An 18,955-nucleotide genomic window follows, 5' to 3' on the forward strand; every position below is an offset into this window, starting at 1 on the left:
TTAAATTGTAGCTGAAAAAAAAAGGTACTGATAATTTGTTTTAAGGAGGGAAACTTTCTGATCAGCATTGACAAAAGTTCCAGTTGGCCACTTACCAACACATGTGGCAGTTATCTTGTATCTCCCTCACTACAAGGACAATATTGAGGCCCTGAAACGTGTCCAGAGAAGGGCAATGAAGCTGTGAAGGATCTGGAGCACAAGTATTATGGGGAGTGTCTGAGGAAACTGGCATTGTTCAGTCTGGAGAAGAGAAGGCTAAGGGGAAATCTTGTCACTCTATACAACTAGCTGAGAGGAGGTTCTGATGAAGAAGATTCTTCTCCCAGGTGACAGCGACAGGATGAGAGGGAATGTCCTAAAGTAGAACCAGGGGAGGTTCATGTTGGATATTACAAAAAAATTATTTTCTGAAAGAACAGTGAGGTATTGGAACAGGCTGACCAGGGAGTTACCACCTCTGGAGATTTTCAAGAAAAGAGTAGATGTGGCACTGAGGGACAAGGTTTAGAACAGGAATGGGCTGATGGTTAGAATAGATGATCTTATAGACCTTTTGAGCCTTAATGATTCTATGATAAGTGAACTCTGCAAAAATCATCTGGCTCCCAAGGGCTCTCACTATTATGGGCACTCACAGTCTGCAATGCGACTTATGATTGGTATACAGTTCGGTATATATCTAAATCAAATAACTGCAATATTCATTTGTGTAGGTAGGTGATATGTATATATGTTGAAATTATTTATAACCTTGGGAAAGAAATAATGGGAAGGCTCCACCAAATCACTCTGTAACTAAGCATCTCAAAAGTTGTTTAGTAATCCTGAACTTAAGGGGCTTTTTAGATGGTTTAGACAGCAACAACATTGACCTATCTGTCCTTAGAAGAATAAAGAGATGATGAGCAAAAAGTTGTGCCTATTAAGATGCACATTCACTATCTACTTGAATTTGGTTTTTTTCTCCTCAAAGCAGACTTTTACAATAGCACTTCTGCAGCTGCTGCACTTTTGAACTGTTCCTTTTTTGCTGCCTGAGGAGAATTAAAACTCCCACTGGTTTTCTGCTCCACCTGCTGGTCTCCTTAAAATGGCCTCAACTGAAGTACTACCAGCACAACTGAGCTCAAACTTGGCTGTAGCTGCATATACTGTGCTGGTGAAGTCAGGCTGCTACAGAAGCAAACTTGAAGAAGGTTACCACTGAGTACTGGGTTTGAGGAGATGCCACCAGTCATAGGCATAACATGTTGCTGGCCGCAGGAGGTAGGCCATAGGTTAGCAGCTGTATGTAGATTGTGTTTGACACTGTGAAGGAGTCAGTTTCAGTATCTACTCGGCCATACAGGGTACAGTCTCCTCTGTGCTGCAGCTGTCGTGTTGGGTTGGCATGCATTGCAGAATTGCAATGTGTTGACCTGCAAGTAGGAAAGTTAGCTGGCTTGATGCTGACCACAGCTGACCCATTTGAAAGAAACCTTATTCTGCATGATGTCAGCTAATCGTGCTTAAAACATGTTGGAACTTAACAGCTGGTTAGGAAGAACACAAACCTGTCCTGATAAAGTATACATAGTGCAGTCATTCGTTAACAGCACTGCAGTAGTTGAACCAAACCACTAGAAGAAGGCTGGTGTGAAAACTTTAGACAAGATGTGCTGTGAAGCCTGCTGACCTGCCAGTTCCACAGGCAATAGCCAATAGGCTTTCTCTGCATACTCTGATACAACCACATTATGCAGGATGGCAGATACAAATGCTCAAAATATTGTCATGACAGGAAAATTGTTCTAACAACACAAGCTGAACAAAGCTGTGTAAGTACATGCCCCTAACTAAATGCAAAATTCACAATGGTATTTTGCCAGTGTGACGTGAAAAGGCTCTCGCTACATCCAAGGCACATGGCTGGTTTCCCTTTATTTGGAGAGAAAATGTGGAAAAAAATCCCTGGCAGGCAAGTACTTCAGTTCAAGGGAACTTACAGTTGTCTGGGTAAATTTAGGGTAATGACTGAGCATAATTGTTATTTCATGAAACAAATACTGAGATGTTTCACACAGATTGAAGAAAAGTCTGTGCTTCATAAGTAAATAGTCTGAGGAAAATCATCAGTTAATGAGGAGGAACACTCTTTTAGTGACAGGACAAGGATGAAACCCCTGTGAAACCCAGCACAAAGGAAAGCAGGAAACTTGCAGCTCTTGCAAGATCATCTGGCATCAGATAAGCAGAAAGCGTACTTAAGAAGCATTTGCAACACTACTGAAGAGACAAACCCACATGTGGTGGGGTCAGCATTACCAAACTCGTCCAACAACGATTTTGTACATCTAGAAAAGCATCTGGGCTGGCCCTGAGACTCCATTCCTCTGGATTTCAGGCAAATATCATGCATCTCTATGCACTGCTGACTGCAGCTTCTTAATCCTTTCAAGTGACTGAGGAGATGACTTGTCTTTTCTATCAGACTTGGTCTTCGAGAGTTCCGCACCTACCTGATCAGCCCATTTATTTCTTTTAGGCTGTTTCCATCTACTTCATAGAAGACTCACTGGCAGTATGTTTAAGATGAAATAAACATCTTTATTTAAAAACTAAAAGTACGGAGAGAGCACTAAAAGAAAGAGGCAAAGAGAGAATAGATATTTCAACTCAATTACAAGGAAAGAAAGAACAGAGCTGGCACAGAGACATCCCTTAAGACTTTGCTAAGCCAAGACAATTTGATCTCATGTTCTTGAGCTGAGCAGTTCAGCAGAAGAGTACATAATGTAAGCATCACATGAATAATTCTACAAGAAGCAGCGACAGATTTTAGAATTGCTCTAACAGTCTACCTAGTATGTACCACAACATGCCTTGAAACACATAATGCATATTAGGAAACAATAATTGATAACTAAAATGTGTCTTTGGTCAGTCAGTGCAATATTTATTTCCCAGAAAACTTTGTTTATGAAAGACTTAATGAGATAAATGGATCTACCATTAATTTTATCAGATTCCATATCTCTGAACATGGGAAAAGAGAGTGTTTGGCTCATTCATGACAGCAATGCCTACATTAAGTCTCTCTAACTGATATTCCCAAAATTGAGCTCAGAGGAAAACACGTGGCTTATATGCTTTTTTTTGTGCAATATACACAACTATTAGCCATTTAAAACAATTATAATTTCTACTAGACAGAGCCATTGTACTGCATTGAGTTCCAGTTAAGACCTTTCTTACTCTCCTGCAAAACAACTAGTTTAAGAACCACTTCCATATCCCAATAGCCAATGTGAAAAAAGAACAGGAAGATGCAAGATCATTTCTTTTCTGTGAAACTGTCTGTAAGAAAGGAAAAGCTTATTAGCTTTATAATAAGATTCATAATTTCATAACAAATATGAATTTCTATGTAAATAACACCACAGGTTGAAGGAGCCATTCATTAAAGTATTTTCTATAATTAATGCAGCAAGATTTTTCAAGGGACTTTGGGTCTCCTTGAAGCCAAATGAAATCAGAGCTTTAGTTTATAGATTCTTTGTTAAAAGAGACAGAAAATGAAGTCTGACCTTGAAACATGCAGTCTCCCTTGCTTAATCTTTGCTGTACACTACAGCATGGGGCCTCTCTGAATTCACAAGTTTAAGTATTGTTTCACAAGAAGATTACATCCTAATTTAAGAAATTTAGATGGAAGTCAATCGAGGTAACTGATCAGTTGCATGATGATAGTTAGAATTACTTCTATTTGAAAACTGCCTTTGACATACAGCTATTGTACCTGTTATATCTTTGCCTGTGAGATCAAAGATATGTCTGTGATGAAATATCTGTTCCCCATGAGGTTTTTCTTAACTGTGATCAGATCACCCCTTAAACTTTCTCTTTGATATGCTAAGTAGGTTGAGCTTCTGGCCTATCTTGGTATAAGGCATGTTTTCTAGCCTGTTAATCACTGCACTCTTTTCTGCACATCCCCCATTTTTTTCAACATTCCATCTAAATTGAACTTTTTATAGTATTCCAGTAGCAACTGCAGCAGTGCTAAATACAGGGGTAATACTGCCTTCCTAGTCAATAATTTATTTATGTGAACAGGATACCATTTAGCAGAGTTTCAGTCTCAATTTGTTAGAGTCCTGTCTGCTCCAAAGTGCCTTAGGTGCCTTGCTAAGGACCTTCTAATCACATTTCTGCATCTTGCCTCTCAGTTGCAGCTCTGCAACCTTTCACACAAGCTGCTGTGACAGTGCTTTGCAATGCTTCTGTGGCACTACTTTTCCTTTGTTCTCCTGTTTTTCATTTGCTTATTCTCATGGTGGTTTTTTGTTTTTGTTTTTGTTTTAAATATGTTTGCAAATACAGCGTTGCTACAGCAGGTGTTCATGGAAAGCAATTGTCCCCAGTGTGAAAATCATCCCCTTCCCCCTCCAGCTTTTTCCTACTTATTTGCTGTAGCTTTTGGTTTGTATTAGGTGACCTTATAACATGCATGTATGAGCTTAAAATTCAACTGGTCATTCAGAACCCACCCTGATCAAAGCATGTTCCAATTAGTGCTAATAGCTTTGTAAGTATGAAAAACCCACAGGGAGTATGAGCAGACTCTAATGAAAAATATACGGTTACTATGGGAAAAGTAGTATGGGGTAATCACCTGCTGCACTGGAAAGAACACTTAGGGGATGAAACTCACCTGGGGACCCCAGCACTTTCTCACAGCTAACTACTGTTATCAATTTTCCCTTTCCTCTCACTTTTCCTTCTTCCTTTCAATTTTTTCATTCTTAGAGATGATGTATGCTACCAAGTACCCTCTTTATGCATGTGAACCTGTCTTGCTACAAATTGTCCAGTACTGATATTTAAAGCAAGGATCTTAGGTTTGCAATCTCACATTTAACTGTATTGAAATACATTTGTTTGTTTACTTTCAGTTTGCCAAACTATCCGTATTAGCTTGGAAAATATGATGGGAAATGATCAAAATGGAAAGATGCATCAAAACGAGTTCTGAGGAGACTTGTCTGAGATCAGTGCTACTCAAGATTTTAACTAATATGATCTTGTCAAATTTGTGAATGATACTGATCTCATAAGGGTGACAGGTAGGTCTCAGGAAATCATTACAATTTAAAAGATCCAGGAGAGTCACAAAGACAGTCAGAGAAAACGGCGCTTTTCAGGCTGGAACAGTGAACTGTGCCAATATAAAGTGAAAACCTAATGCGTTTAATGTCTGTAAAAGATTCAGGAGGCAGGAAGATCACAAGCTGAACTTGATTTAATGATGCTAGAGTTGTAAACAAAGGCAAGCACTAGCAGAAGATATATAAAGCACAAGTTACTATGCTGCAGCACAGTCCTTCTAGACTGCCTCTTGCCAGCTTAACCCAACCACCAGGCAACACAGGGAGGTGAAATGCTTGGACGTGGCTTCTGTGCCATAAGAAGGATGTTTATGAGCAAGAAAGAATACAGAAGAGAGATTTAGATCTAAAAAATAAATCTTCAGAGAAAAAACATGATGGAAAAAAGATTGAAAGTGAAGAGAACAGAGCATGGTAACTTGAGTGCAGTCTCTAACTATCTCAGAGACACTAATTAAGGTTGGGGAATAATTTATTTTTCAGGCCTGTGGTGAAGCTGATAAGAACAATAAACTTAAATTTTAACATAAAGTTATGTCAGACCATAAATAAACTTTTCTAAGTATGGGAGTGGTGAAGTACAAGAATGGATGTGTGGTGATAATTCTAAGCACTTCACTGGATTCTCTCACTGGAAGTCAGAAGTCTCTGATATCTGTCAGAAATGACACAATAGTCTTTGATAAACTTGCTTTGAAATATATCTTATTCTTAAGAACTGAGCCATTTATAGAACATTTTAATAACAATTATGCTGACAATACTTACTTTCATCCTCAATGTACCCCTTCCAGTCAAATGGAGTCACTGTTGAATTAACCAGTGTACCATTTTCACCAATGGTGCTGTTGAGCTGGGAAGTTATATTTGTTTCCAGAGTGAAATTTTCTGGAGGCCACTGCAGACATTTATTCCTCAAGTTGCCCATGAACAGCTGCAGCCCTATTAGTGCAAATACACTCAGACAAAACACAGTCAGGATCATAACATCCGAGAGCTTCTTCACAGACTGAATTAGGGCTCCCACAATAGTCTTCAAGCCTGAAAATGTAAAGGAATTTTTATTCTGGTGTTCAAAAGATTTTTAAAGCATAAAAAATGACAGTATCTCCCAGTAAAGTTATAGATTTCATGCAGAAGCCCAAATAAATGATCATAATGTCTGTGAAATAACACTTTTGTGAAGAGCTTTTTCACTTGTGAAAATGAATAAAAAGCCAAAGTGTATGTTCATTTGAAACAGTAAATGGAATGAGTTGCATATATTTCAAAATACTTGTTTTAATACTAAAACAAGTGACTTTGTTATTCATGCTATACATGAATCTTGCAGAAAAGTCTTCTTTCTTTTTGTTTGTCAATACCTCTTGCCCCAAACCTTTGCTATTAACAGTTTTATAACATACTAGAATTAGAAGACAGTAGTAAAGAGCCTGTTTATAAAAAAATTCAGTTAAATTTAATGCTATAAAACTGGAGATGGTTTGGAAAATCATAGAAGTTTAAGATAATAAATCCCCCATGCAATGCCCATGCTATTCTTTATTATCTTATTCCATTAACTTTGTTACTTAATCAACATTTAAAACAGTTCTATTTTTAAGACACAAAATCCACAACAAATACGACACAACATCATGTAGGTAAAATACATATGGGTAAGAAAACTTCAGGGTAACTGATATTCATTGAATGTGGAGAAGAAAGCTTGACATCAGAAGGTGAAAACCACACACGCTTTGTATTGCAATGTCTCATGCAAGAATCTGTTAAACTCAAAGGCTGATTTCAAAAGGAAAGAGCTCATGTTAAAAAGCAATGAATCAGAGATTTCAGTAAATTCTGATATCTTCCAATTCCTGCTTTTTTTTTTTTTTTTTTCTTTTTTTTTGTGGAAAGAAATAAGGCTTATGCTTCAAAAACGTGAGTATAGCCTTTGTGGAACAACAGTCAGCCTCAGTGTTTAACCTAGCTCTCACCTGGAATGACTGATATTGTTTTCAAAGCTCGGAGAACTCTGAATGTTCTCAGCGCTGAGACATTGCCCAGGTCCACAAACTCTGTCACATATCTGTAATAGGGGAGTTCACACACAAACACAATGACAGGATAAAAAGGAACAGTTGGGAGGTACAAGGGGCCTAACACCTTACACCAGTTACTTCTTACCTGGGATTACAGAAATAGTTTTCAAAGCTCTCAATACTCTGAAAGTTCGAAGAGCTGAAACATTGCCTAGGTTTACAAATTCTGTTACATACCTGTAGGATTAAATCACAGTTATTCAGAATTTAGGCAAAGTTTATGCTACTTACTTGGGTCTTTCATCAAGACCACTTTGGCGTTTTTAGCAAAAAATTAAATAGCAACAGTCAGAGGTTTACCTTTCATTGCAGTTTGCCTTGCATTAATATGCTTTCAGGGCCTTCAGTTAATTTTAACTTCTCTGAAGTGAATCACAGTGATTTAACTTTGAAAGCCTAAAATTTATCTAGACTAGATTGGTAAGTTTGTGGAATGAAGTCAAAGGGATGCTCCTTTTCTGCTCAGAGAAAAAAACGCAGGACATGAAATTAGCCTAATACTAACTGAACTAATGGCTTCCGCAGTATTTATGTTTTACATCAATATATTCACATTAGAATGTGAAAATTGTTTTAGACAAAGTAAATTCATAGAAGTATTTCTATTTGATGAAATTGATATGTATTGATACTAATTTCATGCCCTTTTTGCCCTTTACTTTTGAAGAAAAAGAAAAAAACAAAAACTTACGCAAAGGTAATGACAGTGAAATCGAGCCAGTTCCATGGATCTCGAAGAAAAGTAAAATCTTCTAAGCAAAAGCCTCTTGCAATAATTTTTATAAGCGACTCAAACGTATATATTCCAGTGAAGGTGTACCTGGAAAATATAAGAAAAATTAATTGAAATAAGTAATAATATTCTACATTTGCACTGAAAAGAAATGTGGTAAAAAGCAGTGTCTTCTGACATGCTTTATACTTACTGTATATATTTCTGAATTCATGCACATTAAATACAGAATTACTGATCTTATGCATAAATCAAAGAAATAAAACCATAAAATAAAACCATAAAATATATAACATTTTTTTTTTAAATTATCAGTGACACTCAGTTTAAAATTATACTACATCCATTCCGTGATCCAAGAACATTGTGAGCATAAGATACTGGATACTGTCAGAACCACTAAAATCGAGTCCAACTAGTATTAACTTTAGAAAAGGGAGAATACAAGCATGCACATAAAGTTTCACTTTAAGAATACATTTCACTTTAAGAATACATGTGGATATATGCTGTCTTTACCTGGCATCTACAAATAGCCACAGTTCTACTCTTAATGTAGTGGCATTAACACATGGTGTAGATGCTAAACCATGAAGATAATAAAGAACTAGTGGAATCCAAGTACAACAATATCCATAAATAACTTCTATTTTTGTCAACCCAAATATTCTCCCAGAAATAGATTTGAATAATTATCCAACATTTCTACATAGTATAGAGAGGAAATACTATCTCATGATAGTTCCAGCCAGCACACAACTGCAGTTGCAAGCATACTGACTTACTGAGGAACTGTCAGAGGCATGGATATCTTTAAGTAAAATGTGCAACTTACTCTACATTCTTGGTCCAGTCCGGAGGGTTACTCATGGTCATAAACACACAGTTGGTCAAAATAGTGCACATAATAAGCATGCTGAATAATGTAAATCATAGTTAAGGGAATTACAATAGCAATTCAAGCAATGTCACATCAACCAGAGATTTTAAGTGCAGTAAAATATTACCATTTGTAATTGTGTAGACTAAAACCTGATCCAAAGTAGCCACACGATGGCAGCAGAAAATAGGCAATATTACATACACCTTTATGCCAAACGTTTGACTTTAATTTTTCCTCTAGTCATCTTTTTATATGTTATATTCCTTAAAAATACTTGCATGAAAAGTATTTACAAATGAAGTTGCATGTAAGAGCCCAAGAATTATAATTTCATTAAAAAAAAAATAATAGGTACATAGCATTTTTTAGTTTGAGGGTTTTTTGTTTTGTTTTGTTTTGGTTTTTTTTAGCATAAAAATATAACTAAGCAAACAAAAGAGCAACCTTCACTGTAAATGAAAGAGGAGGAGGAAAAGTTACATTTCAACCTAAATTTTGCAGAAAATTTGTGCTAGCATTCAGATAATTACTTAACGCATTCAGACTCAAGCATATACTTTCAAGTTAACATTCAAATCACAGGGAAGGATTTACCTGCCCAATTTCTATAGGTGTCATTTATCTAAATTGTTGAATAAGCAGTAAATATAGTGATACCTTTCATTAAAGTGACAACTCATTTGGGGGATTACATTGTCATACAAGCTTTGAATAGCAAAAATCATTGTTATTTGCATAGAATAATTAATTATTATCCTAGATGGTGCTTGTGTGCACAGTCCACAGGCAGGATTCAAGATTCTGAATTTATTTAATTGAGAAATTTCCTTGTCCAAAGCGAATTAATTTTGGTAGTTGAAAAACATGGAGATATCTCCTGGAAGTTTCATTTATCTCATAAAACAAAGTACATAAAATGTAATTAGAAATACAGCACTCTGGAAAACAAACAAGATTCTTATTTTAGGAATATTCTTAAAAATGGCAGAAATGTGATCTATGCCAGTAGGATAAACACTATCCATTCAGATAATATTCTTGGTGCTAAATACATATGTTTGATGCTGAAGCATAAAGAAAGCTGTCATGACTTTTATAGGGCTAAGCAAAGAGCTCTATCACCATGTATATCACATACAAAGCTACTTAGAAAGAATGTTAAATCAAAATGGCCAGTGTTCAGAAGTGAGAAATCAGACTGAAGAAGGCCTAAAAAACTCCTTTGGTAGACATGAAGCACTGTCTTCTCTGAGCAAATCAGCACTGTGCATCAAATCGAATTTGCCAGAAGGATCTCTTCCTTCTTTATTCTATATCTTTCAGCTATGTAGGAAATGAAGTATCTACAAAAATCTAAATCTTGGATCCTTATGAATTTTAGGAATAAAGCTGGGAGACGTTTGTAGCTTCAGTTAAAGAAGTTAAATGCCTTTTTGGGAGAGTTGAGTTTTTAGTTTTGTGTGGTACATTGTGGGTTTACAGCTCTGTATCATTAATAACAAAGGCCACAGGTAGGTTCTTGCACACTGCTCAGTCTGTACACAACTCACCATGGGTTTGATTTGCATGGCCAAAGTGCTGTTCACTCTTAAAGGGAACAGATGAACAGATGCTCAGCTGGGATAATGTACTTTGAAGTCTTAAACCTGGCCATGCTTTCCCATATGAGAACCTCAAACATAATTGGTACATTCAGTGCCTGTGCCTCTTTTTCCACTTCTCTCACATTTTGAGTGTATTACAATCTTAAACTTCCCTTAATTTAGTATTTTATATTATATAAGAATATAACTATACACATATGTGAACAATTCTGATATATAGCGATTTCTTTTTCACACTCTTCCTGCACAGGAACGGTTTTCATTTAGAGCTACTGCTCAACCTCAAGCCAGCCACTTCCTGGAACAGATGAAGTGGCCTACTGCCTGATAGACTTTGTGGAAGATGGAAATCTGGAAAAAAAAAAACCAAAAAACACTGCTAGTTGGTTTTCCAGATAGCTCCTGGTAGTGAGAAAATACTGAATATCACTAATTTCAGTTTCCAAAGGCTAGCTAGCATAGAGATACTTTCCAAGGTACCACTTTTTCTCTTATGCTTCTCCTTGATCCTTTCTAATACTCCTTGCACCCTGCAACTCCAGCCACTGTTGCCTGCATTTTTTTGTCTTCTCACCCCCCATCTCTTCTAACTTTTCCATTTGTTCCCATTCATTACATAAGTCTGGCCATCCTCCATCACTCTTGTGTTGCCTTCAAAATTGAATAATTTACCTTAAGTCAAGCAGGCAGAATACCAGGGGGTGAGTCAGCAGAGAAATTCATGCTGTTACCAGTTCTTGGGGACTGCTATTACAATAGGTACCAACAGTGAAGTAAGAACAATATCAGAAGTCTCAGAGCTCTAGAAGAGACACACTCTGACTCCTTGCTGAGTGAACAACATCTGATTGTGTGTCTGGGCACATGTGGTTGGAGCCCCATTTACAGAGGTTCAGGGAATTCAGAGGACATGTATGTGGAGATTCTCCAAGATGCACCAGTTTCACTGTGCTCAAAATACATCTTTTGCACTGAAAGCAAAAGGCACTGTTCTTTTACAGAGACTACAATGCCAAACTCCTGCCTCAAAGCAGGGCTGTAGAGTTTACTGATAAAAGTCATAGGATTAGTAAAAATAGTAAACAACATTACTGCCTTTTTTTTTTTTTTTTTTAATCTTATAAGCTAACCTTGACAAAATATAAGTATCCAAAACCTAAAATGCATTATGGAACATTGTAGGTGACCAAACACATTAATACTTGCAGTGTTTGCTTTGTACTGAATTAAAAACAAATAAACAAACAAAAAACCCCACAAACCTGTCCTTCCATTTAAGATAAAACAAACAAACAAAAAAAATAAACAAAACAAACGAAAAAAACCACTTCTGTATTTAAGATAAGAATAACTTCAATCTGACAGTACTGGCTCCTTTTTCTCACCATCATCACCATGATGCCTGCAGGTCTGTCAGGTTCCTTACTGTCCCCAGCTGCTCCCTTCTTTCCAGGCACTTTCCATCCCTCCTCTCATTGCTTTAACTTCGAGAGAGCTTAGAGGAAAAGGTCTACTGAATCAGCAGCAGCCCTCCATTTTATTCTTCTTAGCCAAATACTTAGAAAATATTTAGAAAATTGCCCCAGCAATCTCTAGTAAGTCTTAGACTTCTGCCTTTGAGTAACTGCTCTACTTTTACTGTTATGCTAACGTTTCCATGTGGTGATTGCTTTCCCACTCCTGGGGTTGTACAACAAGTTGCACAAAAACCTCATTCTCTAGAAATGTCCATCAGCTGTTATGAACATCAGGCACCAATCTAGATACCAGACTAAAACCTTGTATCATGCACAGTCCCATCAGTTATGATCCCCCAATCATTAATCATTTGCACATACAAAGACATTGCAAACTGCCTGCTATGCTGCTGCTGCTGCTGCTTTCTGGCAGTGGCTTATGATATTTCCAATTAAGTAGATTGCAAAATTTTAAAATAGAGAGCTTTTCTGGAATTTATGAGTACAAAATGCTTTCATTACTAAATATAACTTCTACTATTGATAGGCTTCATAGCACAAAAAAAGAATCAGGAGCATGTAACAATTTAATATTAACATAAGTCTGGAGAAATTTTTCTGAAATATTCCTGCATATTTCAATTGTCTTTAAATTAACAAGACTGTTTTAAAAAATGAAAAAGATTTACAAATCCAGAGATTAGTGATTTTTCTAATCCATCTGTAAATTTCCATAATTAAAGTATCAAAATTTGACAGGATAGCTATGATGTATTTGAATAATATAATCAAATGTATTTAAATAATATATTCAAATTTCCTTGTATTGATAGAAACTTACCATAATTCTAATGCTGAAAAAAAATAATAACATACGAAAAACTTCTATTTGCAATGAAATAGAAATATGAGGTTTTTTTCATGAACCAAATTGCAAAAGGATATGAATGTACCAAAATTTTAATAGCTATTTTTCTAAGAGGATTGAATGGAGTTAAAATGTACAGGGCAGAGGTGGCACTGAATCGGAATATTGCCTTCCCTTTATTCAATACTATAAAAGTCTGAAAAAGAAAAACAAAAATTTTTGTAAGTGTGTATTCACTGTAGATGCTTATTTTAAACCTTTTTAAATGACAGTCAGCAAATTCATGAATTTTTGAATAGTTAATATACAAAACGCATGACACACTTTTGAAATAAAACTTACTGCCAGTACTTACCTGATGTCCAAAAATATAATTTTAAATATAGAACATTCATTTCATTAATGCTTTGTAATACTGCTTTGTTAAGCAATATCAGTTATATTATTCACTTCTTGTAGCAAAAGATGCAGAAATGATTAACAAAAATTTTAATTGTGTTTATAGTTTCCAAAGCTTGTGCTAAGGATAAAGAGAAATAGGAATAACACATGTAGTCATGAATCTCTGAGGACTGTGGGCATCCAAGTATACCTTACCTGAGGAGAATAAGAAACACATCCCAGATGACCACCCTGCAAAACTGTATTTTAAAGGTGTAAATCCTTCCCAGAACACATACATCGTGTTAGATTTTATTTTAACCACTAACAAGTGCATAAAATTCAGGGAAACTTTGAAAAAAATTGCTTACAGTGCAGCCCATTGTGGCTGCAACAACTGACAATACAACACTGGGAATGCAGACTGCCAAGTTGCTTTGTGGCACTGAGGTGATCTTCAAATGTAGAAACAAACAAAAAGAGAACAAAAAGCACTGCAGAAGGAAGAATTGGTAATTTGGAAGAGATCTGCATGCACAAGGATTACTGCCTAAATTCAAGCAGAATTAAAGGTATTGAAGAAACCAGCAATGAGAAATCTCTAAAATTGCTTTTTCTGTTTTGTTAGGGTTGTTTATTCTTGGACAAACTATGATAAAGCTTCCTTGCTTATCATTACATTGCTGAAGAAGTGAGCCGTAAGCTAGGATGCCACTGGAAATGTGAGAAAGGAGATACTGATCTCTTCTGGTTATCTGTGAAGGTGGAGCAAGACATGAAGTTTACTGACTGATGGCAAGCAGTGTACAGAACTATTTCTGGGAAGGCTATAAGTCTGAGAAAAACACGTCAAGAATTTTCAAGGAAGACAGCTCTTCAGTCTGCTTATATTCACGATGCTTAGTGTGTACAGACCAGGAAGTAATGATACCAATTGCTAGCAGCATCCAGGAGGCAGAGGGAGTTGCAGAAATAATGGCTTCCACAAGCCTGTGGTGGATACCAAGAACAGAAGGCAGAGTAGAAGGGGATGAGTACTGAGTAAAAGCTCTCCCAGCCCTAAATCACCTTCTGTCTTCTTCCCTGAGCTGCCTCTGTTCTGGCTCTATGCAGCATGCCTGGTAACACAGATCAAAGCCCTTAATACTAAGTGTCATTAACACTGAATCTTGAACACCAACTCAATATATGTAGTAAAGCTATGAGAGGCATTTGTTTTTCCTGCTTCTGCACAGAGATGGAGAATCTGCAGGATGAAACCAAACAGCAGGATAAGAACTGAGCTAATGCTCCTAAATTATATTTCCAGTTAGATTACAGAAAACAAATGACCTTTCAAGGGTAACTGCAGTTCACTTGACCTTGAATTAAGGTTTCATTTTAAATACGTGAGTAGCCAAACAGATGAATTATGGGTTTTGGTACCATTTATCAAGGGCCATGGTGAATTTTCCCTCTCAGATCTGGCCCCAGCCCCCAGGCCTCACAGCTCACAATAACAGCTTCTGCAGCTATGAGGTAGTTGAGAAAATATAATAAAAATCACACTTCCTACCAGCTTTGCATCTAAAACTACACCACCTACATTTAGCCAACCTACATCTTTTTAAAAATCTTTGAACACAAGCATATTAAACACACATTTCTTTTCTAACGTGCCTTATGGAAAATAACAGCATGCTGGCACCACTCCAGTTTCAGTTGAAAGCTGCTGCTATTTTAGTTGTTCCACTTTCTGCTGCCCTGCATAAGCAGAACCAGCAAAACTTACAATTTCTATTTCAGTTTTAATTTTTCATCCAAAACATTTCTGTGATGGGAACCTTGAAAATGACTGCATTGGTCCACTGACTTCTAGCCTTTAAAATGAATTAAAATTGTATCTTGTCAAGAATTTTCCTAAAAATGCAGAAACAGGGATTACAGCTAATGTCCAACTCCTGCGTAAGCTTCCTGCATTTGCACCCAGTCTCATTCCAGATGCAAGGCAGTGTGCAGGGGGTGTGGATGAATATGAAACATTCTACCCAAATCTGACAGAACAAAGTAGATATACTCTGAGAAATAAATTCTAAATAAATTATAAGATTAATATTCATATGTGGAAGATTATTTATACTTTCCAGGGTTTTTGTTTCATAAAGGGCTTTATCATTTTATAAAGGCTCAGACTCAAAGTATTCCAGTGTAAATTTAAATTCAATGAAATATCTAAAGAGAAGGGTCTAATTTGCAGCTTTGTGCCTGTAAACTGGCTTCCAGCTCTATAATTTTTGCCATATTTGACCCAAACTGAGAAAATGCAGTCGTACCAGGGCTACCAGGGGGAAGAAACTGCTTCAAAGCCAAAACTCTCATTTGGCTTTGAAACAGCTTCTTGAAGGCTGAGCACTACTGCATTGCATTACCACTTCCCATGGTTAGATAAACACTATCTCAAAACCCACAGCACCTTCTGTAGTGCCAGCTTCTTAGTCTTAGCACCCAAATAGTTTCTCAGGGAAAGCCCTAGAGAGGGCCAGCACAAGAGACTTGTGGCATTTCTGAAATTGGCTTTTTCTTGTTTTGTGGTTGCCTGTTGAAAGTATTTTTTTTTTTCTAGCTAGATCTTAGTTTTTCTGTGTTACTGGAACTTTTATCTTCAAAATTCTTTCATTTGAAACTATAAAAGATATTTAAGATCACCAGTGCATTCACTTTTTCTTATGTTAAGTAAAATGATTTTACAGGTTTTTTTGTTTCCTTCTGCAAGACAAATCAAGTCTGGGAATCCAGGAAGTATGGTTTGATAGGATTAGGCAACTGGTGTAACCAAGGACAAAAGGACAGAGCTCTTCTGACAGGCATCAATCAGCAAGAGGCAGGGTGGGCAGAGGCAATCAGCAGCAATGCTAAATCTACACTACAGCAGGAGAAAAATGAAGTAGGGCCCATTTAATTCCAGCTATTCTTTCGCTCCTTTTAAATGAAGCAGCCTAGCTTCAAGATAAAATAGCCAGACTTTAAGGTAAGAAACCAAGTGGATGAGATTTTGAAGCATGCCTGCACATGAGGATCTGAAAGGGTTCCAGCTGATCCTTTCTCAATAGATAGTGATATGAACCTCCCTGATCCTTTGTGATGGCAGCTTCACCATGAACAGGCAGTCGCCATTGTATTTGGAACACACAGATTTGCACTGAAACAGGAGTAGAAGACAAAAAGTGAGCAAAGTTTTAGAATGCTAAACTTGACAGTTCCAAAGACCAGCATTACTGAACACCATGTACAATGGCACTTCATTATAATAAAACCATAAGAATTTAAGGAGGGGTATTAAATTGTAATAGATGAATTTTGTTCCCATGGTCCAGTTGCTGGCATTAAGGCTAGCTGAAGTACAGTGGAAATCTATACTGCTATTAGGTGCTATTTTTGCCTATTCCGTTCATCTTTAAGTTAATATTTATTTAATGTATTTATTGATACATCCTCTTTGGTGATAAGTTTTGCATAGAAACAAAGATACCAAAACATAATTTCAATTTGATCTCATATGCAGTACAGTGAAAAGTATCATTCTGAAAATAAAACTGCCTGAGTATGGCAAAATAGGTGGCAGACTTCTGTTAATTACTTAGTAGTTAGACCTTTAGGGAAGAGCTCAGCCCTGCTGATTCATATTACCCAGCAAAGAAGACTCCCTATTCCCCTTCCAAAGAAAGAAAAAAACAACAAACAAAAAAACCCACCACCAGACCAATTAGTGTGATGCAATACACAGATATCAAGTAACTGATGCATGATTTTCCTTATGACTCAAATTTGGAATAAAGAGGGTATTTCTACAGCCTATTAGATTTTCTGAAGAAATACAGTGAATACGATTATTAGAATCATTTGACAAACGCTGTAGATAACCATTGTTGTAGCCTATTTGAACGTTTGGAAGTCAAACTTTTAGATGTTCTGTGGCTGAATCAGATATCGTTTATGCACATCTTAACAGAGATGATCCACAATAGCGGCATTTACTAATCCATATACTTGTCCTAACTCTTTCTAACAAATAGTAATTTTCCTTCATTCTGTATCACTTCTTTAGACCCATGTAATTTCAGATAAATGCTTCCCCAGGCAGCAATATATAATCACTAACTATCATGCAGCAATTGTCAGGTTGTTACTTTGGGATAGTGTATGCTGCTTGACTCCTTGACTTTATAGGACAGAATTCAGAGAGGAGTAAAGAAAAATCTGCAACATGAAATGGTACAGAGGTGAACATACTAAGCATTAAGAGTGCTTTGGCTCGTCCTGGAGTTGTTCTCTTCTGCTTCAGGCTTTTCTCTATCAAGATTTATCTAGCAAGATAAAAAAGTTTTCAGAATTCACATAAAAGTAGATAAGAAAATCTAGGATTTAGATATTTTAATGCTGGAATTTATGTCAGGAAAACCTATTTTCCTCCCACTGAAGGAAGGAAGAATGGAGAGAATTGTAATGGGTGAGAAAACTTTGTCTTGTATTTGACTGAAAAAGCTGTTTCTATTGCTATTTTGCAGAAGATTGAATCCCTTGCATAGAGCAGATCCGTGGACTTGAGCACAGAGAAGAAAATGCCAGCAGGCAGTACTGCAAATGTGACTTGCCTGTAGACGTTATTTAGCGTGCAAATAAAAAGATTCTTCCTTTCACATAGGCCAGATCTAGAAACTTGATTTAATACCTTCAGCTAGCAGACTTGCCTGATGCAGTAGGTTTTCAGTTCCACCAATGAATGGGCTAAATGGCTTGTCAATTTCTAAGGGCTCAAGAAAAGTACCTGTAGGTCATTCCTAGCACATCTTCACAGTTCTCACTGTTCAGACACAGAAGACTGATTGATTTGTCTATAAACATCCAGGATGAGTTCTGGGCAGGTAGAGATACAATTTTGTATGATTTTGTATCATAATCAGTCAGATGCAATCAGTATGGAACTCCACAAAACCTGATTTTGTAGAAACGGATCTTTCATCTTTGTAAAAGTAGAACTGAGATTTAAAGAGAAGTTTTTATATATTATGAATGGCAGATAAAGGCTCTTTCAGAGTCATCAAATAATAAAGATAAAAATATTGTGCTCTCACATAGTATTTTCTCTCTTGTCAAAATCAGACTGATAAATCACATAAAATTTAGCAAGCTAAAAGACACTCAGAGCACAGCATATTGTGCAAATCAAAATAATTCCTGTCTTGATATTTATAGAGTTTCATAATCCCAGTATCTAATAATTAAAGCATCACCCAAGCTAGCCATCTTGCTAGACTGTAAGCCTTTTCTGCTGTGTATAGGCAGTGCAACAGAATTAGCTTGGAAGGATTCCAGAGCCTTTGAAGGCCACTTCCACCAGAAACCTTAATATCAGTTTTAGATTCTTCTTGTGATACTTCCTGCTTATCCTTATGTTTCTCTGATTCCAAAATTTTCCCTAGAATTTGAAATCACCTGATTCCTGGGACCAAAATGTTGGTTCATGCTGTTAATTTTAAATGTAAAGAACCTTAGACACAGAATGACACATGGGTGTATTCAGTTTCAGTAAATCTGTCATGGTTCTATGTTTTTTTCTTTTGTGAAATTAGCCATTTTTGAAGGGATACTTTTCCTTCACGGCTATTAACACTCGTTCCCAGAGGGAGGCAACCTCATCCGAACATCGACTAATTCCTCTATCAATGACAAAACCTTCACTCTTTCAAGTTTGCAAAGTATTCAATCTATAAAATATATATGTTTGTGTAGGTTCTTTATCGCTACATCTAGAATCC

The 18,955-nt window shown here is 36.6% G+C and overlaps 1 protein-coding gene across 9 annotated transcripts in view; it reads right to left on the minus strand.

The window, feature by feature from the left end:
- The window catches only part of LOC125696589 (sodium channel protein type 1 subunit alpha), a 170,025-nt gene that overhangs the window by 39,877 nt on the left and 111,193 nt on the right, over window positions 1-18,955 (minus strand). For 4 of the 9 annotated variants that reach the window (XM_048952398.1, XM_048952397.1, XM_048952403.1 and 1 more), the window contains exon 7: window positions 5,919-6,191. In XM_048952398.1, coding sequence (XP_048808355.1) covers window positions 5,919-6,191 — 273 coding nt within the window. Of the gene's footprint in view, window positions 1-5,918; window positions 6,192-7,129; window positions 7,222-7,319; window positions 7,412-7,925; window positions 8,055-8,802; window positions 8,891-12,854; window positions 12,976-18,955 lie in introns of all 9 variants that reach the window. The other 5 variants (XM_048952400.1, XM_048952402.1, XM_048952404.1 and 2 more) reach the window with 2 other exon arrangements.

Source organism: Lagopus muta, chromosome 8 (genome assembly GCF_023343835.1).
Source record: "Lagopus muta isolate bLagMut1 chromosome 8, bLagMut1 primary, whole genome shotgun sequence".
In the NCBI taxonomy this organism is placed as follows: Eukaryota; Metazoa; Chordata; class Aves; order Galliformes; family Phasianidae; genus Lagopus; species Lagopus muta.